The 24,383-nt window shown below is 42.6% G+C and overlaps 1 protein-coding gene and 1 long non-coding RNA gene across 6 annotated transcripts in view; both read left to right on the top strand.

Moving 5' to 3' along the window:
* Positions 1 to 21,174, top strand: part of LOC118393074 (breakpoint cluster region protein-like) — a 37,972-nt gene extending 16,798 nt beyond the window's left edge. The window contains exons 4-24 of the mRNA XM_035785339.2: positions 505 to 609; positions 844 to 1,029; positions 1,780 to 1,887; positions 2,061 to 2,118; positions 2,369 to 2,421; positions 3,288 to 3,428; positions 9,464 to 9,585; positions 9,808 to 9,973; positions 10,158 to 10,277; positions 10,476 to 10,551; positions 10,650 to 10,754; positions 10,903 to 10,977; positions 11,719 to 11,816; positions 11,910 to 12,041; positions 14,274 to 14,333; positions 14,664 to 14,773; positions 16,699 to 16,838; positions 17,213 to 17,347; positions 17,499 to 17,604; positions 17,750 to 17,912; positions 19,233 to 21,174. Of these exons, the coding sequence (XP_035641232.2) occupies positions 505 to 609; positions 844 to 1,029; positions 1,780 to 1,887; positions 2,061 to 2,118; positions 2,369 to 2,421; positions 3,288 to 3,428; positions 9,464 to 9,585; positions 9,808 to 9,973; positions 10,158 to 10,277; positions 10,476 to 10,551; positions 10,650 to 10,754; positions 10,903 to 10,977; positions 11,719 to 11,816; positions 11,910 to 12,041; positions 14,274 to 14,333; positions 14,664 to 14,773; positions 16,699 to 16,838; positions 17,213 to 17,347; positions 17,499 to 17,604; positions 17,750 to 17,912; positions 19,233 to 19,322 (2,349 nt within the window). The 3' untranslated portion in view covers positions 19,323 to 21,174. The remainder of the gene's footprint in view (positions 1 to 504; positions 610 to 843; positions 1,030 to 1,779; positions 1,888 to 2,060; positions 2,119 to 2,368; positions 2,422 to 3,287; positions 3,429 to 9,463; positions 9,586 to 9,807; positions 9,974 to 10,157; positions 10,278 to 10,475; positions 10,552 to 10,649; positions 10,755 to 10,902; positions 10,978 to 11,718; positions 11,817 to 11,909; positions 12,042 to 14,273; positions 14,334 to 14,663; positions 14,774 to 16,698; positions 16,839 to 17,212; positions 17,348 to 17,498; positions 17,605 to 17,749; positions 17,913 to 19,232) is intronic.
* On the top strand, positions 14,783 to 16,690 carry LOC127907246 (uncharacterized). 5 transcript variants are annotated; one of them, XR_008063889.1, is made up of 5 exons: positions 14,783 to 15,366; positions 15,710 to 15,773; positions 15,985 to 16,026; positions 16,218 to 16,387; positions 16,473 to 16,690. It is a non-coding gene; the product is annotated as an uncharacterized LOC127907246 (long non-coding RNA). The 5 variants fall into 5 exon arrangements; XR_008063886.1 differs by lacking the exons at positions 15,710 to 15,773; positions 16,218 to 16,387 and adding an exon at positions 15,774 to 15,857 and having other exon boundaries at positions 15,901 to 16,026; XR_008063888.1 differs by lacking the exon at positions 16,218 to 16,387 and having other exon boundaries at positions 15,710 to 15,857; positions 15,901 to 16,026.
* Positions 21,175 to 24,383: the final 3,209 nt, after the last annotated feature.

The raw sequence follows: 24,383 nt of genomic DNA, 5'->3' as shown, positions 1-24,383 counted from the left end.
TGTGGAATGTCAGAGCTATTCATTTCTGCTCTGTGCATGAGCTTCATATCGACCGACCACAGGCGGCTGGTGGCACTTTAACGGGGGAGTACGGGCTCATATTAATGGCTGGAACGGAATAAATGGAATCGTGAGCGACAGACTGTCAGAAACCTAACTACTGATGCCTTTGACCCATCAGTAACTACAGGTCCCATCCTAGGCTAGGAAAACAATTGTTTCCCTCCACAATACAATGGATCTTTGACCCTGGCCTCTGACCTCTACCCTCTACATCTCCAACAGGATTTAATCAAATGTATTGGATTGCCATGAGACGACAGTCTCTACTCGTAGCTGTTTAGCGGTCTCATTCAACACCCAGGGGTATTAGGGAAGATCTGCTCTGGTTACAATTAGAATCACCAAATAAGCCTGGTAGAAGTGAATCCCCGGTCTGTCGCTCTCACTGTCTCTCTCTTTCTCTCTCTCTCTATTCACTGTTAGTCTCATTCTCACACACAGACAGAGCTGGATCAGGAGAAAGAATTGGAGATGCGGAAGTGGGTTTTGTCAGGGATCCTGGCCAGTGAGGAGACATATCTCAGCCACCTGGGGGCTATCTTACTGGTAAGAGACAATACTTTGAGCTAATTGAATATGCCACACCTCACTGTGATGAACAGTGATTTCAGAGCATTGGGACAGTAACATGTTGGATGGACAGACGGATGGATGTATACACACACACACACACACACACACACACACACACACACACACACACACACACACACACACACACACACACACACACACACACACACACACACAGTAATGCTTGTCTTGCATTGATTGTCCCAGCCCATGAAGCCTCTGAGGGCAGCGGCCACCACCTCCCAGCCGATGCTGACCATCCAGCAGATAGAGACCATCTTCTTCAAGGTGACGGAGCTCCATGAGATCCACAATGACTTCTACGATGCCCTGCTACCTAGAGTTCAGGAGTGGTGCCACAACCAGTGTGTGGGCGATCTCTTCCAGAAACTGGTGAGCATTATTATTGTTCTGTAAAGACCTAGGAAATTCTGTTATGGTTCTTTTGTGTTAGTTCTTCCAGATGCATTTGTTCCTTTGTTCAGAAGTACAAAAACGTGAAATAGACCCCCAGCCACAAACTGCATTCTTCTGTGAGTAAGCAGATATTTATCCAATAAGTAAGTCACTTTTAAAGACAATATTAGTAGACTTCCTTTGATCATTAATAATACTGAAGAGAGATTTAAAGAGTAGAAAAAGGGAGTTAGACTGGCTATAATGTGCGGTGGATGCTGGACCCCACATGTGAGCAGACTGCCTGGAGACATCTCCCACTTAGATAAAAGCCTGGCTATAGCACATAACAGGCAGTAAAGGAGGACAAAACATCACTAAGAGGCTCCTGCCTGCAAAGAGCTGCCTCAGTATGACAGTGGAGGAAAGGAAGATGCATGAAAAAAAATCACATAATTTGTCCTTTTTTTAATGACTGTTTGCACGCACACTCGCTGCCACGTGTGTGTGTCTGTGTGTGTGTGTGTGCGCAGTCATAAAAAAAGGACAAATTATGACTGATAGGATGCATGTTATCAATGCTGTTTTTGTTGAAAGGCCATACCTCGTCTGATCGCTATTCTCAGCACCATGAGAAGGGAAAGCAACTAGTATGACCGGAGTAGAGAGCAGCCAAAACTGGGTACATGAATCCAACAACAGGTTAACTACATCGTATCTACTCTCTATTGTCTCTCTCTATTAAAGGCCAGCCAGCTAGGTGTGTACAGGGCCTTTGTGGATAACTATACGGTTGCTGTGGAGACGGCTGACAAGTGCTGCCAGGCCAACATACAGTTTGCTGAAATATGTCAGGTATGTTTTGTATTTTATATGTCTACTTTTACAAGGGCAACGTTTCGGATAGAATACCTCATCCCCAGGCTCAATTGCTAGAACCGGCTGGGTGGACATATATTACTGTGATGCTGTGTTGAAATGGTGTACTTGTATCATTATTCCTTTCTCAATTCCTGTTGTGCCCTCAGAATCTTAAGGTCATAAGCACCAAGGAATGCAAAGACCAGGCAAAAAATTCACTGGAAAGTAAGTGCAATTTCATTATTTTGAACAATTCACAGTCAAAATGAACTAAACCTTACATTTATTTAAATATCTATAGTTCAAGATTATGAAGAATTCAACCCTCTAGTTATTTGAATTCAGAAAGAGTGGTATATACTTAGTTAAAGCATATTGAATATGACCCTCAACCTCAAGGTGTCCTATGTTGTTAGTTCTGCGTTGCCTTGTCCTGCCTTGGACTTTATATACTTTATGACCCTGTCCCTCTCAGCTCTGCTCTATAAACCCGTGGACAGAGTCACCCGCAGCACCCTGGTTCTGCATGTAAGTCAAATCAACACACTGAAGATTTTTTCCCTTCAGACCTGAATTTCTTTTATGAAAACAATGCTTCACATATCTTAGAAAAAGTGATCATAATTTATCTCAAATTAATGTATTTTTTTCTTTCTCTATTTCACATTTTCTCTTTCTTCTCTTCCTATCTTTTTCTTTCTCTCTTTTGCTCTCTCCTCTTTCTTTTGCTTTCACTCTCTCTCCTTTCTTAATTTTTTTATTCTTTATTTCTATCTGTCTCCCTTTCTTTCTCTCTTTCTTTCTTTCTTTCTTTCTTTCTTTCTTTCTTTCTTTCTTTCTTTCTCTCTTTCTTTCTTTCTTTCTCTCTTTATTTCTTTCTTTCTCTCTTTATTTCTTTCTTTCTCTTTCCTCCTTTCTTTCACCCTCTTTCTTTCACACTCTCTCCTCTTTCTCTTCCTTTCTTACTATTTCTTTCTCATTCTTTGTTTCTCTCGTTTCTTTCTTTCACCCTCCTTTCTTTTTTCTTTTCCTCTCTTACTATTTCTCTCCTTTCTTACATTTTTTCTTTCGCTCTCTTTTTTTCTTTCTTTCTTTCACCCGGTTTATCTTTCTTTCTTTCTTTCTTTCTTTTTTCTTTCTTTTCTTTCTTTCTTTTCTTTCTTTATTTCACCCTCTTTCTCCTCCTTTTTTACTCTTTCTTTCTGTCTGCTCTTTCTCTCCATCTTTTCTCCTTTTTTTCTTACTCTTTCACTCTTTTTCTATCTCTTTCTTATTTTCTTTCACCCTCTCTCTCTCTCCTCTCCTTTCTTTTTCTTTTGCCTTTCTCCCCCCTTTTTTTCTTTCTTTCTTTCACCCTCTTTCTATCTTTTTCTCTCTTTCTCTTTCTCTCTCAGGACCTGTTGAAACACACCCCCTCCAGCCACTCAGACTATCCACTGCTGCAGGATGCCCTGAGAATCTCCCAGAACTTCCTGTCCAGCATCAACGAGGAGATCACCCCACGCAGGCAGTCTATGACAGTGAAGAAGGGAGAGGTCAGTGTGGCAGGCTATGACATGAGGTGGCATGCATTTTGGACAACTGACTGTCCAAACAGAAAGTTTCAAGTGACCAAATCGAATTTGTGTATGTTCAGACAGCAGTCATTTGCTGTCAAGGCTCCACTAGTTGTCACAGTAACGACGGGTGTGTGTGTGCAGTAGGGTAGGCTGATTGGTGCTTGTGCTTCCTGTCACTCAGAAGTTATGTAGCAAGCTAAGGTGACAACTATGCCTGCCATGGACGTTTTCTTTGAATGTTCAAAATCATAATGTAAGAAGACTTTTAAAGCCTCAAAGGATAAGATGATCCAACTTTCAAACAATACCTTTTTGGCTAGCCACAGCAGTCAACTAGCTAGCTAGCACATGTTCTTGTCAAACTGTCAGCAGAGTAGCTAGCAAGAAACGATATATGCTGAATAAAAGTCTAAAAACCACTTGAGGGCAAATAAATCAGATTTGGCAAGGAATCAGATTTGTCAGATTCTGTGTGCTTTTTTGCAGGAAAAATATCAGATTCGAATAAGATATGCAAATGTATAGGATTTGAGTCGCTTCAAACTGCCAATGTGAACACGGCTTTAGAGGCACACAGACACCCGAACCTGGTCTTGTGGCTATCTGGACCTCCCTTATAATGCTTTCATACTTGTCTTCTTTTCAGACACTTTGATGTCACACTGCACCATTCCATAAGCAAAATAGTGTCAGATTACACAGCCTGCGTCTTGTCCATTCAGACAGTTACAGTAGTTAGCATAATAAGATAGATTCCCCCAAGCAACACAGGTTCAGAGCTATACATTAGGAATCTTAGGGTTACTGTAAATTAGCCAATCAGTGCTTCTCAGTTCCTGTAAAAGCCAGGGAAAAGGTGTGTCTGTAACCTCCAATAAACCTGCGTTGTGAGTCAGATTCCTGATGAGTCATCTCTGCCTGTCTGGTTTATTAGTGGGGGAAGTGGAACATAGAGGAAGCTCATGACAAAATAATATGGTTCTGACCAGGAAAGCCCATCGCACTGCCTACATCCTTGTCCTGGCTCCCCCTCTCCCATCCTCCCTTCCCACTCTGAAGTCTGCTTCCCAGAAATGACTTGTAGCACGTCTTATCAAGTATCTGTCCACCCTTTCCCGTGGCGGCACGTACTAGTTACTTACCCTCACTCCCTCACCCCTGCTGAATTTCATCTATTATTACTGGAAACCTGTCCAACTATGTCCATCAGACTGCTTATAATAAGTAAACGTGAGAATGGAACTCAGACAAATTACATTTCTGTATGGATTGGCTCTATTGTAGTATTCCACAATTCATAGGCCTCTATTTGCTAAAGGCAAAATAGATTTAGTACTTGTAAGTGACTGGAGTTTGGTAGCTAACTGGATACTGTGGTGATTGGTAGCTAACTTACTGTGGTGATTGAAATCCAGGGTTTGATTTAGTTGGACCGAGGGTTGCAAAGGGTCGGAAACCTTCCTGTACATTTCTGGAGATTTTCCCTGGGAAGTTAAGCCCCAGAATTTTGGGAATTTTGCTTAAATTCATCAAAAAGGTTAGCTTATAACAGTGAACATTTTTTTTGTGGGATACACATAAGGCAATTCTAGGTCTTGTGGCATATTTTGGTTAAACTATCCCCAATTAAATGGAATTGCAACTCTCTGCATGCACAGTGCACTCTTCCATCACATATCCTCCTGATTCTCAAGCTCTTGCACACTCGTGAGATGCTATTGAGCCCACACAACTACACTGTCTGAGCCAAGGACTACATGCTTTCTGGTAAATTTTGAATACAATACTGGGTGGGGTGAAATATATTTTATTACATAACAAAAAAATCATGTAACTAGTAAATAGTCTACAGCAAAGTGTGTTTAAATAATTTCTAATTTGTTAACAATTTCTGCTAGTTAGTTGCTATCATGTGGGTTTTAGATTGCTTGAGCCTGCTAACTAAGGAGTGTTAATCCATACATGTTAAATACAATAAAAAACAAAGGAGTTGTTTAATCTAACTGCTTAACTATTTCTCTGTATATGGAATTGTATATATTTTTCTTCTAATCTTGGAGACAGTTCACTGCAGCTGATGTAGAAGGAAAAGCTGGATACATTTGCAAATACTATGCCAAATCATATGTGAAGAATGAAACAAAGATGCAGAATCACCTGGCCAAGTGCATAAAGTTCCCTCAGCGCTCACAACAAGCAACCTCTTACAAAAGTCCCTCTACTTCTATTCGAGGTGAAAATGATGAATCGGACACCTTATCGATAGCAACAGCTCATGGTCCTCCTGGAATCAGAATCATTTTATTCCCTTCTGTTGTTCAGTGAAATCTTCCCATGTGAAGAGTCAACCCATTTAATTAATGCTCAATTCATAATAACATTTCTATTGGATGGATTTAATCATTTGAAATTCTGTCTACTTATGATAAGGTAAAACGTTTATGTTTCTGTCTCTATATGATATGGTAAATATTTCTAATGCAAAAAACATCTACATTTAAATGGTATTCATATTAATTTTCATATATTTCCATTATATTCCCAGGGAAAGTTTCCACCTCCTAGTTGGGCCCATCTTACCAATTTTATCATCAGATAGTCATCCTCCATTTTGAGATATGTCAACGTAACCGATGACCATGTAAATACAGTGACCATAAATCCACGAGGGCATCTCCCTGGTGGAGTTTTCCTTGTTTTTGCATAAATGTGGTTAGGATGGATTGGTAGAGTCCCATATGGGTGCTATTTAAAAAAAAAAAAAGAAGATAAGCAGCTTACGGGTCAAAGGTCAGTATTAACAGTCCAAGCATTCACAGCCCCACTCTGGCCACAGGAAGAGCAGATGTCACTGCATCAGTTACCAACCGCCCACTGGACTGGCCGGACAGGCAGGATTATTAGGATCTATTCCTGTAAACACTGGCTCTTTTCTTTAACGAGTCCGACACGAAGGATATACTGCTTTCTCGGGAACTGCCCAAATCCCCGTCATTTGCATGGAGAAAAGACGGAGAAAAAGGGGGAGGAGGTTGGGCTGCCTTCTGAGAATTTGTAGGCAAGTGATTAAACCCCCGCTGCCATCCTTTCTATTGGCCAATGGGGTGTGTGTCTATTTGTCAATAACAGCTGATGCTCGATGTCTAATATTAAAGAAGTCTCGAGGTATTGCTCGTCTGAGGTAGAGTACATTATGATAAACTGCAGACCACACTATCTATCAAGAGAGTTCTCATCTATATTATTCGTAGCTGTCTATTTACCACCACAAACCTATGTTGGCACTAAGATCGCACTCAACCAGCTGTATAAGGCCATAAGCAAACAAGAAAATGCTCATCCAGAAGCAGCGCTCCTAGTAGCTGGGGACTTTAATGCAGGCAAACATAAATCCGTTTTACCGAATTTCCACCAGTATGTTAAATGTGCAACCAGAGGAAAAAAACTCTAGACAACATTTACTCCACACACACAGATGCATACAAAGCTCTCCCTCACCCTCCATTTAGCAAATCCGACTATAAATCTGTCCTCCTGATTCCTGCTTACAAGCAAAAACTAAAGCAGGAAGTACCAGTGACTCGCTCAATACGGAAGTGGTAAGATGACGCGGATGCTACGCTACAGGACTGTTTTACTAGCATAGACTGGAATATGCTCCGCGATTCATCCAATGGCGTTGAGTATACCACCTCAGTCATTGGCTTCATCAATAAGTGCATCGATGACGTGCGCAGACCAACTGGCAAGTGTCTTCATTGACATTTTCAACCTCTCCCTGACTGAGTCTGTAATACCTACATGTTTCCAGCAGACCACCATAGTCCCTGTGCCCAAGGAAGCAAAGGTAACCTGCCTAAAAGTATTCCCGCCCCGTAGCACTCACGTCCGTAGCCATGAAGTGCTTTGAAAGGATGGTCATGGCTCACATCAACAGCATCATCCCAGATAAGCTAGACTCACTCCAATTCGCATACCACCCCAACAAATCCACAGATGACGTAATCTCTTGCACTCCACACTGCCCTTTCCCACCTGGACAAAAGGAACACTGATGTGAGAATGATATTAATTGACAACAGCTCAGCTGGTAAGGGTAGACAACAACACGTCTGCCATGCCGATCCTCAACACTGGGGCCCCTCAGGGCTGTGTGCTTAGTCCCCTCCTGTACTCCCTGTTTATCCACAACTGTGTGGCCAAACATGACTCCAACACCATCATTAAGTTTGCTGACAACACAACAGTGGTAGGCCTGATCACTGACAATGATGAGACAGCCTATAGGGAGGAGGTCAAAGACCTGGCAGTGTGGTGCTAGGACAACAACCTCTCACTCAATGTGAGCTAGACAAAGGAGCTGATCATGGACTACAGGAAAAGGCGGGCTGAACAGGCCCCCATTAACGTCGACGGGGCTGTAGTGGAGCGAGTCGAGAGTTTCAAGTTCCTTGGTGTCCACATCCCCAACAAACTATCATGGTCCACACACACCAAGACAGTTGTGAGGAGGGCACAACAACACCCTTTCCCCCCTCAGGAGACTGAAAAGATTTGGCATTTGGCATGGGTCCCCAGATGCTTAAGTTAAGTTCTACAGCTGCACCATCGAGAGCATTTTGACCGGTTGAATCACTGACTGGTATGACAACTGCTTGGCATCTGACCGTAAGGCGCTACAAAGTGTAGCCATAAGACTGCTGAACAATGAATCAAATGGCCACTGAGACTATTTGAACTGCACTGTTGGTTAAGGGATTGTAAGTAAGCATTTCACGTTGTATTTGTCACGTAACAAAAACGTTTGATTTGATTTTCTTTGATAACAAGACACTAATTTAACTTGTCTTTCATTTACACTTTTTAAAACCAGGTCTCAAATCTGTTTGAGGACAGATGTTTTATTTATGAGAAGAGACTATCTTTATCCCAGCAGCTTCTAGAAGTTAGTTAAAATATTGTTACTATTCAGCGGAGGTGAGACCTATTTCCTTATTATTCAAGTGACAAGCAAGTCACAAGGTCTGAGTCTCAAGTCGAGTCCAAAGTAGAACTGGTTGAGTCTCAAGTCAAGTCCAAGTCGTAAATTCTAAGAGCGAGTCACAAGTTTTTTTCAAGTCAGGAAAAAAAACAACCTATACGTGCAATGACTGAACTACAAGTCTGTGTCTATTTATTGACTACCAGAGGGCTTTTTTCATTATTCCTGTCTACAACACATTTTGATTATGTAATTCATTTCAACAACAAATTCCAAATTCAAGTAAATGATCAATTATTAGACCAGTAGCCCTATGCTAGAAATTGTTGCTTGATGCAAAAAAACTCGCTGTGCTAGCTCACTCGACCTGTTGATTGAAAGTCCACTCAAAGGGCCAAGTGTGCGTTTTAACTAGCCAATCTGCTTTTTTTGCAAGTGTGACGCTGGCATGCAGTTGTTTCTGGCTGCTTGGACAGTAGAGACTCTGTGCCACAAAATGAGTGACGTTTTGTAAAACGTTACAAAACCTGGCCAGATAATTTCAAGTCAAAGTCGAGTCCCGAGTCTTGAGGCTCCAAGTCCAAGTAAAGTTATATTATTTTTTGTCGAGTGTCAGGTCATCAAATATGTCATGGGACTCGAGTCCTCACCTCTGCTATTCAGTGCAAGTAGTCCTTTTAGAGATGCTCCTCCTGTCTAGAACCAGTCAGGCAGGCCACATACATCAGATACTGGTTCCACTTGAGGGCCATAATAACATGTTGTGACCATGTGTCATATGTAGGGATACAAAATTCCAGCAACTTTCAATAAATTCCCTGTTTTTCCCGAAATCCCGGAATTTTGCAACCCTAGTCACGTGATTCATCAGAGTACATTTATTGTTTATGAAACCCACTCGACAACTACTGATTCTGTGTTCTGGGTATAATCTGTGTTCTGTGAATTGATTGAATGAGGGGGTTAAGGGTGTGAATATGAATAGATAAAATATCCAATGAATGTGTGATTCCCTGTTTTGCCTCTGTAGAACCGTCAGCTGCTGAGGGACTGCTTCATGGTGGAGCTGGTGGAGGGATCCAGAAAGCTTCGCCATGTCTTCCTCTTCACAGACTTACTTCTCTGTGCCAAGTTGAAGAAACAGACTGCAGGGTAAGTGTAGATTTACTGATGGACCAGATGGTTTGTTTAATATCCTGCCTGTGGTTTTCCTTACGTCTGTGTGTGTGTTTGATGGTGTGTGTGTGTGTGTGTGTGTGTGTGTGTGTGTGTGTGTGTGTGTGTGTGTGTGTGTGTGTGTGTGTGTGTGTGTGTGTGTGTGTGTGTGTGTGTGTGTGTGTGTGTGTGTGTGTGTGTGTGTTTGTCTCTCTCCAGGAAAGGCCAGCAGTATGACTGTAAGTGGTACATCCCACTGTCAGACCTCACCTTCCAGACCATCGAGGACTCGGAGGCCACGCCCATACCCCAGGTCCAGGACGAGGAGATTGACGCCATGAAGATCAGAATCTCACAGATCAAGAATGAGCTCCAGAGAGAGAAGGTGACAACAGATATCAGAAAGACGGGAAGTCCCTATAGTGTTATAACGGATCACTTTATTATAATAATGTTGAAACACTTGACCAGATCATGACTTCATAAGAGCCATTAATCACTGAGACAGTACTATACATTGAGACGGCAGCAGCTGCCTGAGTGCTCTTCTTCTATATGCGTCTGTGCAGAGAACCACTAAAGGAGGGAAGGCGATAGAGCGTTTGAGGAAGAAGCTGTTGGAGCAGGAGTCTCTGCTGCTGCTCATGTCCCCCAGCATGGCCTTCAGAGTGGCCAACAGGAATGGCAAGGTGAGCCAGCCACTGACTGATTCCTCTCTCTCTGCACCTATGGTCCTGCAAGGTCATATCTAACAACTACACAGCTCATTGTTTGTACTTTAAAATATTTTGGTCCAGGATCTGCTGCCCCCTACAGGTGTAGAAATGTGGTACAGCATTGCTAAGATGTCTGTTGTATTGTACAGCATGTTCTTTTGTGTGTTTCAGGGCTTCACATTCCTCATCTCGTCAGATTACGAACGTGCAGAGTGGAAGGACATCATCCGCGAGCAACAGAAGAAGTGTGAGTGTTCTCTGCAACATAAGCAATGCTTGTGACAATCCCATAATTGAGCTGATGGTGGCCGTCAGTCTCCCTCTGAACTCCATTCCCTCCTGTAGGTTTCAAAAGCTTCTCTCTGACTTCCCTGGAGCTGCAGATGCTCACGAACTCATGTGTGAAGCTTCAGACGGTCCATACTATACCAATGACCATGAATAAAGAAGGTAGGCCATAGACACAACTGATACAGTATTAGTAAGGATGGAAGGCTGGTTAGTAATGCCACACTTATTAATAATAAGAGAGGGAGATGTTTATTAGTATTGTTTTTGATTGAACAACTCTCATAACTTTTCCCTCTCCTCTCTTTAGAAGATGAATCGTCTGGATTCTACGGTTTTCTGAATGTCATTGTTCACTCTGCATCAGGCCTCCAACAGAGCTTGAGTAAGTGGCTGAGTTGTGTATTTTCTCCATATTTTTGGTGTCCTACCCTGATCACCTTGAATGGAGTGTAGCCAAGGCTGTCCTTCCCTTCCGCTGTCAGTCTCCTCCAGTCCGGCTGTCACCTGGCAGTCAGCAGACATTCCCATGGGGAGCAGCTGCTGGGGAACAGTCAGAACTCTGCGGATTAACAAGGAACACTGTGGTCCGGCCACAGCTGGTCTGGATGGAAAACCCCTGTCGTCTCACTCTTTGTCCCAAATACAGTCACGCGTACAGCTCAGATGCATACAGTTTTTCTTATTTTATAACAAATCTGACCTGTTAATCCAGATGTAATTTAATTTTTAATTTTACCTTTATTTAACCAGGCAAGTCAGTTAAGAACATATTCTTATTTTCAATGACGGCCTGGGAACAGTGGGTTAACTGCCTGTTCAGGGGCAGAACGACAGATTCAGCTCGGGAGTTTGAACTCGCAACCTTCCGGTTACTAGTCCAACGCTCTAACCACTAGGCTACGCTGCCGCCCCATGTAAACATACTCTGGAGAGGAAATATTATCCTCAGTACTTACCAGATTCAGATGGCATGGCAAGTTGTATTGTGAGGATTGTCATAAAGTATGGTTTAACAGTGTAGGGCAAAGTACATGTATACTCCTCCATCCAGGTCTTACTGTGACTCAGTGTGTATCCCTATTAACCACGCTAACTCCCATGAACTGTTTCTTCTTCCACACAGATCTCTACTGCACTCTGGAGGTGGACTCCTTTGGCTACTTTGTGAACAAAGCCAAGACACGAGTGTACAGAGACTCCACACAACCCAAGTGGAACGAGGTGAGGATGCCACGTGCCAGTTAGTGTCCTGTCTATTCAGCCTTATCTGCTAGATTGATTTTTACCTGTTTTCTTTTTGCTGTTTCCCTGCAGGAGTTTGAGATTGAGCTGGAAGGATCTCAGACTCTGAGGCTGCTGTGTTATGAGAAGTGCTACAACAAAGCCAAGCAAAACAAGGAGGACGGAGAGAACACAGACAGGATCATGGCCAAAGGACAGATACAGGTACGGACTGAGAGTATGAAGCACATTTTGTGTTGCCTGTCATGCTGGTCTACAGTGTCAACAGTGACATAGCTGAATTAACTAATAGGCCACAGTGGTGAAAATGACTTATCTAGTATACCAGCCCCAATAGCTTGCCTGTCTGTGGATAATCCCACCATATGTGGTTCTGTGGTGTGGAAAAGGAAAAGGACTGTGGGGGATGCTCCTGGGTCACCTCAGCCTGACTGGTGATGGGGTGTTGTGACAGAGGGGGATTACAGTTGATAAGGGAAACAGGCTGACCAAATGTAGCCCCTGGTACATATCTATCCAGTGGAAGTGAGACAGAGCGGGACCCCTCTCAGAAGAACCCTGAAAACATCCAATACAGAACATTGTATGTTTGTCTTTTGAATAGACAATGTGCTGTTTCTATTGTCTTTTTGGACAATCCACAACCAACGTGGTCCCACACTTCAATTCAATTGTGTGTGACCCTCTGCCCTGGGTCTGATCTGTTTGTGGAATTTGAGATAAGTGCTGATTGGAGAGGCAGTCTGAACATTGTGTGTGCATGTGTGCCCAAATGTTTGGGGATTAAAAAGAGACAGATCAGATGTGGGAGGGTTTGGTTGAAAGGAGAAAGGGTCAGACAAAGGCGCTCAGTTAGGAGGAGCCAGTAGACCCAAAACATATCTACCAACTAACTGGTGACTGATGAGGATCCTGTAGGAGGCTTGGGGTTGTAGTGCTCATAACAACCTCTGAGCAGCCGCCAGCGTGTGTCCATAATCACAGGAGGAGGGGATTCTCAGGAGTTAATCCACAGATCCATCTGGGAACTGGAACAACAGGGAGGCAGCGTGGTCGAGTGGCTGCCTTTGTTCAACTTGTTTTTTATCTGGCGTGGAAGGATTGATAGCATGACAGGGTTAAGAAGTTGATAGGACACACACACTTGTGGGGGACTCTACTGGACCACTAAAAGACTATGCGGGCCTCAGGATTCTTTGAGACAATCCAATAACCATATCAGATCAGAGGGATCCATGCTGTTAGTTGGGGATTGTTTAGGACAGAGTGGCTGATTTGGACGATTCTTTTCTGGACTGCTGTCTTGTTTTGTTTGTCCCATTGTTTGGTACAGTACATTAGTGGTGAAAGTAGAGTGAGCGACTGAGTCTCAACTAAAAGAATGGGTGAGACCTGTACTGAAGAGCTGATTCTGGATCAGACCAGCAGTCAGTTCACTAGCAGCTGTTCTCTGGAGGATGAGGGGGACACAGGTCCCAGGAAGCCCCCAGGCACAGGGGCACGACTGTGGGGCAAGGTCCGCAGCACTCTGCTCAGACAGAAGGTAAAGACATGGGACACATAAGAGAGAGAATGGTCTTTCTTTATTTTTGTCATGGATGGTATTTGATTAGGAACATTAATAGAGGGTAGGGTAGATATATTTTAAAATGTACATACATCCTTAGTTGGTACATATTTTAAGTATCCTTGAATGTGTTATATTCTCATACTTAATACTCTATTCTCTTTTGATAAGTCCACTGCCTTATGTAAGAGAGATGTCCACAGAACAAAAAGATTAAGATTATCAGAGTTATATTGAGTGTCTGTTGGTTCCTTGGCTGAGAGGACATCTGTCATGGTAGGTCATCTGAATACCATGAGATGATGTTATCACAACACTTGTGCCTGACCACTAGAAATAACTGTTGGCAGCTTGGTGTTAGTCAGATGATTAAAATAGCACAGTAACTTGAGTTGACACTACTCAGCCATATGGAGTTTATGTAAGGATGAGGGAAAGTGATGGGTAACTGATATGTAAGACCCAGGTTTACTGATTGGAAAGAAATGCAAAATAACCATCTTCATCATTGAATCAATCCTTTTTTTCCAGTTTTAGCTTTTCTTCTGTGAAATTATCATTTCCTTCTAATATGGACAGTTTCATTAAGTTTGATTTGTTATATTCTGCTTTAGTCTCTGATCAATTGGAAAGGATCAAGAGGCTAACTGTGTGAAACATTCTTACAAAGCAGGATTTTGAGTGGTTTAAATATCTCATTGGTTCTTAATAATAAAATGGATGTCATTAATACGGTACTATAACATGTCTATACTGAGATAAAGACTGCATCAATCCCACAGCATCATGATGTCCATACAGCGTCTGTCTGCACAGCGTTACTGGGTCAGATGATTGCTCTGACTGACAGATGTCTCCATATTTTCTAGCTGGATCCCCAGGCCCTGCAAAGCAAAGACTGGCAAAGAACAGTCATCACCATGAACGGAGTATGTATTACCAGCAAAAATGTTAAATCTTCACTGTTTTGCACAAATCTTTTCCGAAACCACAACATCTTACTGTTTTTTATTTTGCAAAGGGAGTGTTTTTGGCACCACTTTATTCTCCAGTGGCCAGTGTAAACATTGTTGAATAAGTTATCTAGGCCTGTATAACATGGTAATTACAATGGTTTTTCCCATGATGATTACTGGGGTATAAAGACTTTTCAATATTAAGTGTGACCCCTGTATTTACATGTACTGTGTTGATGATGTTACATGCAATAGTCTTCATTTCTCTGACTGCTGGCTAATTCTTAACTTCTCTTGGTGCAGATTGAGGTGAAGCTGTCAATGAAGTTCACCAGCAGAGAGTTCAGTCTAAAGAGAATGCCCTCTCGGAAACAGTCAGGCGTGTTTGGGGTGAAAATAAGTGTTGTAACCAAGTGAGTGAATGTGTCTTTGTTAGCCTCTGTATAATCTCAGCACCCAGAACCAAATCAGCTCATGTTAAGCCTGTCATGAGAGCCTCTGTAATGCATACCACATTTCTGTGACCAACACAGATCAGACCTAATATTGCCAAATTAATGGGATACCTCCTCCAACATCCTTCACTTTCAATGTAAGGCCAGGAATAACTCTCAAAGACATGCCTTGTTTGGGTTTTTCTATTTTCATAGGGATCCCAAGGCTCTCGTGATCATTTGTAAAGTAACTCTAAACTCCAGTCCCTTATGGGCAGCTTTTATTTGAGAAAACATCATTTTATAGTGCTGAAGATGCAATACTGGATGGACGTCTTTTTAGTGTTCACTTTACTCTCTTTACTCTCTAGAAGGCAGCGGCAATTTCTCCATACTGGGAACAGGTTTTACATACTGGGAAACAGGTTTTACATACTGGGGAACAGGTTTTACATACTGGGGAACAGGTTTTACATACTGGGGAACAGGTTTTACATACTGGGGAACAGGTTTTACATACTGGGGAACAGGTTTTACATACTGGGGAACAGGTTTTACATACTGGGGAACAGGTTTTACATACTGGGGGAACAGGTTTTACATACTGGGGGAACAGGTTTTACATACTGGGGAACAGGATTTACATACTGGGGAACAGGTTTTACATACTGGGCAACAGGTTTTACATACTGGGCAACAGGTTTTACATACTGGGGGAACAGGTTTTACATACTGGGGAACAGGTTTTACATACTGGGGGAACAGGTTTTACATACTGGGAGAACAGGTTTTACATACTGGGGAACAGGTTTTACATACTGGAGAACAGGTTTTACATACTGGGGAACAGGTTTTACATACTGGGCAACAGGTTTTACATACTGGGGGAACAGGTTTTACATACTGGGGGAACAGGTTTTACATACTGGGGAACAGGTTTTACATACTGGGGAACAGGTTTTACATACTGGGGGAACAGGTTTTACATACTGGGGAACAGGTTTTACATACTGGGGAACAGGTTTTACATACTGGGGAACAGGTTTTACATACTGGGGAACAGGTTTTACATACTGGGGGAACGGGTTTTACATATTGGGGAACAGGTTTTACATACTGGGGAACAGGTTTTACATACTGGGGAACAGGTTTTACATACTGGGGAACAGGTTTTACATACTGGGGAACAGGTTTTACATACTGGGGGACAGGTTTTACATACTGGGGAACAGGTTTTACATACTGGGGAACAGATTTTACATAATGGGGGACAGGTTTTACATACTGGGGGAACAGGTTTTACATACTGGGGAACAGGTTTTACATACTGGGGAACAGGTTTTACATACTGGGGGACAGGTTTTACATACTGGGGGAACAGGTTTTACATACTGGGGAACAGGTTTTACATACTGGGGAACAGGTTTTACATACTGGGGGACAGGTTTTACATACTGGGGAACAGGTTTTACATACTGGGGGAACAGGTTTTACATACTGGGGAACAGGTTTTACATACTGGGGAACAGGTTTTACATACTGGGGGAACAGGTTTTACATACTGGGGAACAGGTTTTACATACTGGGGAACAGGTTTTACATACTGGGGAACAGGTTTTACATACTGGGGGAACAGGTTTTACATATTGGGGGACAGGTTTTACATACTGGGGAACAGGTTTTACATATTATATTATTAAACAGATATTATATTGAAACAGAAAAATAATCTCAATATAGTTTATGCACTACCACAATACCTAAACACCAGCTGTGTAGTCAGAAATGAGATGCCCAGTTATGCAGTCACAGGTAACAGTAGTGTAAAGCACTGGACTTCTCCTGCATTGATCCTGTTTTAATCCTGGTGTTTGTGTGTGTGTTTGTGTGTGTGTCCTTGACAGACGGGAGCGGTCCAAGGTGCCCCTTATCGTGAAGCAGTGTGTAGAGGAGATCGAGCGCCGGGGCATGGAGGAGGTGGGAATCTACCGGGTCTCAGGGGTGGCTACAGACATCCAGTCCCTAAAGGGTGCATTTGATGCCAGTGAGTACACAGACCTTGGATCTCCATAGCAAATAATACGCAGGTTGACGTTTATTGTCATGAGTCTTGTACTGGAGGCAGAACTGAGCGATTTTCCCTTAGATAGGCCAACTGCAAAATAGGCTATATTGTAAAAATTCATGACAATAAAACATTTGGTTTTTGTCCTCAACATAATCAGATGTTATGACTTTATGGCTGTGACAGCTAGTGAGCAGAGGCAGAGCTGCCTCCATAACGTGACCAACAACGCTAACCTGCAAATAATACAGCAGGAGGTATACAATGTAATTAATGGATTGCTATTATTTATACTGTCTTGCAGCTTACTGTTCCCCTATGATTATCATTCATTTCCTTCCTGTGATTGACAGACAATAAGGATGTGTCGGTGATGATGAGTGAGATGGATGTGAATGCCATTGCTGGAACGCTGAAGCTGTATTTCCGTGAGCTGCCGGAACCTCTTTTCACAGATGACCTGTACCCCAACTTCGCTGGAGGCATCGGTCAGTCTCTCCTTGTAACCTCAAAGCCTACCATTTGCTTTTCATATTGTCATAGTGAATACAGCATAAGCGTGAAATTTAACAAACCATTAAACATAGATCAGGTAGTACAGTTACCATAAAAAAGCTAACTAATTGTATTCTCTTTCAGCCCTGTCAGACAGTGTGGCTAAGGAGAGCTGTATGCTGAACCTGCTGCTATCACTCCCAGAACCCAACCTGGTCACCTTCCTCTTTCTGCTGGACCACCTAAAGAGGTATAGTCCCCCAAAGTGGCATCGTATTCTATTCTGTCACATGAATACAGTCAGATATCTGTCATTCAAATCCTCTTGCTAATCTCTCCTTCCTTTTTCTCTGCATCCCACAAGCTGAGACTTCATCTCATCTGTGTTCTTACAGGATTGCTGATAATGAGAGCGTTAACAAGATGTCTTTCCACAACCTGGCCACGGTCTTTGGCCCCACCCTGCTCCGCCCCTCTGAGAAAGACAGCAAGATCCCAAGCAATGCCACACAGCCCATCACTATGAATGACAGCTGGTCACTGGAGGTTATGTCACAGGTACTATAGTGTCTATTGAAAGGAAGCTTCGATGTTGATTTTTGTTGCTGAGGTAGATTGAGGTACACCACATATTCAAAAACATGTGGACACCCCTTCAAATTAGTTGGTTCTGCTATTTCAACCACACCCGTTGCTGACAGGTGTATAAAGTTGGGCACACAGCCATGCAATCTCCATAGGAAAACATTGGCAGTAGAATTGCCTTACCGAAGAGCGCAGTGACTTGGCACCGTCATAGGATGACACCTTTCCATCAAGTCAGTTCGTAAAATGTCTACCCTGCTATTGCTGTCCAGGTTAACACTAAGTGCTGTTATTTTGAAGTGGAAACGTCTAGGACCAACAACGTGTGGCCTACCACTTCATGCCTGAGCCAAGCTCACAGAACGGGCCCGCCGAGAGCTGAAGCGTATAGAAATCATCTGTCCTCGGCTGCAACACTCACTACTGAGTTCCAAACTGCCTCTCGAAGCAACGTCTGCACAATAACTGTTCGTCGGGAGCTTCATGAAATGGGTTTCTATGGCCTAGCAGATGGACACAGGTCTAAGATCACCATGCGCAATGCCAAAGCGCAATGTAAAGCTCGTCGCCATTGGACTCTGGATCAGTGGAAACGCGTTTTCTGTAGTGATGAATCACGTTTCACCATCTGGCAGTCCGACGGACAAATGTGGGTTTGGCGGATGCCAGGAGAATGCTACCTGCCCGAATGTATAGTGCCAACTGTAAAGTTTGGTGGAGGAGGAATAAAAGTCTGGGGCTGTTTTTCATGGTTCAAGCTAGGCCCCTTAGTTCTATTGAAGGTAAATCTTAATGCTACAGCATACAATGACATTATAGATAATTCTGCCCTTCCAACTTCTGTTTTAGTATGATAATGTCACCGTGCACAAAGCAAGGTTCATACAGAAATGGTTTGACGAGATCGGCGTGGAAGAACTTGACTGTCCTGCACAGAGCCCTGACCTCAACCTCATCAAACACCTTTGAGATGAATTGGAACACCTACTGCGAGCCAGGCCTAATCGCCCAACATCAGTGCCTTACCTCACTAATGCTCTTGTGGCTGAATGGAAGCAAGTCCCTGCAGCAATGTTCCAACTTCTAGTGGAAAGGCTTCCCAGAAGAGTGGAGGCTGTTATAGCAGCAAAGGGGGGACCAACTCCATATTAATGGCCATAATTTTGTAATGAGACGTTCAACGAGCAGGTGTTCACATACTTCTGGTCATGTGGTGTATTTGTAGAGCCCATAAGTCTGTGTTATGATTCTAATTATCCCTTTCCTCTGCTTTGTCCCTTTCCCCTTCTGTAGGTACAGGTCCTACTGTATTTCCTTCAGCTTGAAGGCATCCCAACACCTGACAGCAAACGTCAAAGCATCCTTTTCTCCACTGAAGTATAGCGGGAGCATGGACATTTCCATATGAGGAAGAATTTGACCAAATTTAGCCTTCCATGGTAAATTGTTGGCTGTGACCAAGAATGGCTGTGGCAGGAGCTAATTAACAACTTTCTGATCAAAGTGTTACCTGAACGTAACATTTTTAGTTGGTCCAAACTTAGCTCCAATTTGAGAAAGTTTAGGCATAACTTTAAATTATGTTTTTGCTTAACTTGTCTCATATGTTAATTCAACTAGAAGTAATCATTTTGGGCCAACTAAATAATTATTTTGGGCCAACTAAAAACGTTACGTTCAGGTAACACTGATTGAAAAGTTGAGTAAACAAAAAAAAGGCTCTGGAACCAGTTACTAGTAATAATTAGTTGAATCCAAAAAATGTTTTTACTGTGTGCTGAGCAGCAATGGCTGGATTACAGCGCAGCTCCTCGAAATGGCCACCAGATGGAGTTAACAGCACATTCCGTACTAGAACTAATACTTCATTACTGTGACCAAAGCCATTCCAATATGATCAATGATCCTAATGTCATCCTTACCATGTTGACATCAAACAAACATCAAACACAAAGAAAACCATTGACTGTGGTCAGATCAAAGCACAGGCCATTCCTTTATATGATTTTCAAAGGTAATAATAGTTTAACCAGATCATGGAAGTGAGGCAAATTGTCAACTCCATGATGCAGCTGTTGCAAAAGAGAAAAACATTCTCTACTACAGTATATTGCACACTGATATTCTGATTAATTTGGGATCTTTAGATATTTATACTTTCATTGTCATTACCACATATTAGGTGTGCTGAGCACTTACAGATAGTGTGTCAAAATGTATTTATGTTACTTATATCCGACAATCAATTCATTTTAGAGGTACTGGTTATCCACTAATGAGCACAATTCTCAAAACCCGAAAGATACAGTAGTTAAAATCCTTATTATGGAGCTAATTCTTTAGGCCTGTTTCATTGTGGAATCATGTGCCACCCCCCTCAGGGGTGTTTACCAGATGTTTATGCAAATGCTGTCTTTATTTTGTAAGGAATGTGAGATTGATCACACTTTTAAGTAGGTATATTTAACATGCAGGCATGTTGACTTAAATATGTTTTAAATATTTTTCTCTTCAACTGCTGCCTATGTGATAGTTTTGGTTAAGAGATTTCTGGCAGGTTATAAAAGTGGACCACAAACGTTTATCAGAATGTTGTTATCTTATAAAGGTCCTACATTGGCCTTAAGCATTTCCTCTTTAGGATCATTTATATTTGGATCTGATTCAATTAGAGCTCATTAATCTGAAAACGCCATCCCTTCACAGGAGGAATTTAGTTTTTATTTCAGAAGGGTTAAAACCACAGACTGTTCAGTGTTGTCATGTGGAACTGAGACAGAAATAGCACTGAACTAAGCTTTGTCTCTTTATTACATTTTAGTGGTAGCCTACCCTACCCTGGTATTGATCCACTAATATTCAAATCTCCTGGGTATGAAAACAAATATGGGCATTGTGACGGGCACCATTGTCTTCTGTTGTGTTATTTTGTTTCTAGTAAAATGTATAATGGGGTTTACTGTTCTATGCCTGGTGAGCTGTAACTTCGAAAGCTCTTGGAAAATGTATCTGTGCTGGCAAAGTGAAAATCATTCCAAATGTTTACAAATATCTGAATTGAGATGTTACGCAAGTTAAGATACCATTATAGCACATATGAAACTGTTAGGCTAACTGACTGTTTGTATGTAGCCTATCAGCAATCACTTAATTGACATCTCTTTTTCCTTCCAGACACTGTTGTAGTCATTATCCCAATCATGTATGTACATGTACAATAAAGAGTTGATTTCCATGTGCTTTGTATTTTTTTCTTGATTTTCTGTCGTCTGAGAACATAATTGAACTACATTTGTTTGTTCACGCGTTGTATGTAGGTCTACTACACCGTATGTTGATGTTTGTTCTCTTTTCCTCACAATGTATTAGCTACAAATATTCTTCAAACCAGCTGCATGAGCTACAGAGATTAAATACATGTTCTTCATCAATCTGTTCTGGAAGAGCTGCAAAATCTGGACCCCTACAAATCAGCCGGGCTAGACAATCTGGACCCTCTCTTTCTAAAATTATCTGCCGAAATTGTTGAAACCCCTATTACCAGCCTGTTCAACCTCTCTTTCGTATCGTCTGAGATCCCCATAGATTGGAAAGCTGCTGCGGTCATCCCCCTCTTCAAAGGGGAAGACACTCTAGACCCAAACTGCTACAGACCTATATCTATCCTACCCTGCCTTTCTAAGGTCTTCGAAAGCCAAGTTAACAAACAGATTACTGACCATTTTGAATCTCACCGTACCTTTTCCACTATGCAATCTGGTTTCAGACCTGGTCATGGGTGCATCACAGCGACGCTCAAGGTCCTAAACGACATCATAACCGCCATCGATAAGAGATTACTGTGCAGCCATATTCATCCACCTGGCTAAGGCTTTCGACTCTGTCAATCACAACATTCTTATTGGCAGACTCAACAGCCTTGGTATCTCAAATGATTGCCTTGCTTGGTTCACCAACTACTTATCCGATAGAGTTCAGTATGTCAAATAGGGGGCCTGTTGTCCGGACCTCTGGCAGTCTCTACGGAGGTGCGTCGGGGTTCAATTCTTGGGCTGACTCTCTTCTCTGTATACATCAATGATGTCGCTCTCGCTGCTGGTGATTCTTTGATCCACCTCTACGCAGACGACACCATTCTGTATACCTCTGGTCCTTCGTTGGGCACTGTGTTAACTAACCTCCAGATGAGCTTCAATGCCATACAACTCTCCTTCTGTGGCCGCCAACTGCTCTTAAATGCAAGTAAAACTAAATACATGCTCTTCAAACGATCGCTGCCCGCACCTGCCCGCCCGTCCAGCATCACTACTCTGGACGGTTCGGACTTAGAATATGTGGACAACTACAAATAACTAGGCATCTGGTTAGACTGTAAACTCTCCTTCCAGACTCACATCAAACATCTCCAATCCAAAATGAAATCTAGGATTGGTTTCCTATTTTGCAACAAAGCATCCTTCACTCATGCTGCCAAACATACCCTCGTAAAACTGACCATCCTACCGATGTCATTTACAAAATAGCCTCCAACACAAATTGGATGCAGTCTATCACAGTGCCATCCGTTTTGTCACCAAAACGACCTTGAATATGTGGACACCTATAAGTACCTAGGTGTCTGGCTAGACTGCAAACTCTCCTTCCAGACCCATATCAAACATTCTCCAATCGAAAATCAAATCAAGTGTCGGCTTTCTATTCCGCAACAAAGCCTCCTTCACTCACGCTGCCAAGCTTACCCTAGTAAAACTGACTATCCTACCGATCCTCGACTTCGGCGATGTCATCTACAAAATTGCTTCCAACACTCTACTCAGCTCTACTCAGCAAACTGGATGCAGTTTATCACAGTGCCATCCGTTTTATCACTAAAGCACCTTATACTACCCACCACTGCGACTTGTATGCTCTAGTCGGCTGGCCCTCGCTACATATTCGTCGCCAGACCCACTGGCTCCAGGTCATCTACAAGGCCATGCTAGGTAAAGCTCCGCCTTATCTCAGTTCACTGGTCACGATGGCAACACCCATCCGTAGCACGCGCTCCAGCAGGTGTATCTCACTGATCATCCCTAAAGCCAACACCTCATTTGGCCGCCTTTCGTTCCAGTACTCTGCTGCCTGTGACTGGAACAAATTGCAAAAATCGCTGAAGTTGGAGACTTTTATCTCCCTCACCAACTTCAAACATCAGCTATCTGAGCAGCTAACCGATCGCTGCAGCTGTACATAATCTATTGGTAAATAGCCCACCCATTTTCACCTACCTCATCCCCACAGTTTTTATTTATTTACTTTTCTGCTCTTTTGCACACCAATATCTCTACCTGTACATGATCATCTGATCATTTATCACTCCAGTGTTAATCTGCAATATTGTAATTATTCGCCTACCTCCTCATGCCTTTTGCACACATTGTATATAGACTCCCCTTTTTTCTATTGTGTTATTGACTTGTTAAGTGTTTACTTCATGTGTAACTCTGTGTTGTTTGTTCACACTGCTATGCTTTATCTTGGCCAGGTCGCAGTTGCAAATGAGAACTTGTTCTCAACTAGCCTACCTGGTTAAATAAAGGTGAAATAAAAAATAAATAAAATATACTACCCATCACTGCGACCTGTATGCTCTCGTTGGTTGGCCCTCGCTTCAAACTCGTCGCCAAACCCATTGGCTCCAGGTCATCTACAAGTCTCTGCCAGGTAAAGCCCTGCCTTATCTCAGCTCACTGTTCACCATAGCAGCACTCACCCGTAGCACGCGCTCCAGCAGGTATATCTCACGGTCACCCCCAAAGCCAATTCTTCCTTTGGTCGCCTCTCCTTCCAGTTCTCTGCTGCCAATGACTGGATCGAACTGCAAAAATCTCTGAAGCTGGAGACTCTTACCTCACTCACTAGCTTTAAGCACCAGCTGTCAGAGCAGCTCACAGATCACTGCACCTGTACATAGCTCATCTGTAAATAGCCCATCCAATCTACCTCATCCCCATACTGTATTTATTTACTTATTTATCTTGCATCTTTGCACCCCAGAATCTCAACTTGCACATTCATCCTCTGCACATCCTACCATTCCAGTGTTTAATTCCTATATTGTAATTACTTTGCCACCATGGCCTAGGTACTCTTATCCTACCTCATTTGCACATGCTGTATATAGATTTTCCTACCCTATTATTGATTGTATGTTTTGTTTATACCATGTGTAACTCTGTGTTGTTGTATGTGTCGAACTGCTTTGCTTTATCTTGGCCAGGTCGCAGTTGCAAATGAGAACTTGTACATCTCATTCATATATACTGTATAACCTGCCCTCAACTAGAGTTGGGCTCTAGATGGAGATAATTTGGTTGCCAACAGCCATATAAAACCCACAGAAGAAGAAGATGGAGATAGAAGGGCTAGAATACGAATCTATGAACGATGCTCTCCAGACCAGGG

This window comes from Oncorhynchus keta, chromosome 14 (assembly GCF_023373465.1).
Source record: "Oncorhynchus keta strain PuntledgeMale-10-30-2019 chromosome 14, Oket_V2, whole genome shotgun sequence".
Classification (NCBI taxonomy): Eukaryota; Metazoa; Chordata; class Actinopteri; order Salmoniformes; family Salmonidae; genus Oncorhynchus; species Oncorhynchus keta.
Note: the sequence above shows the minus strand (reverse complement) of the source record. Positions and strands in the feature narration are given on the sequence as shown.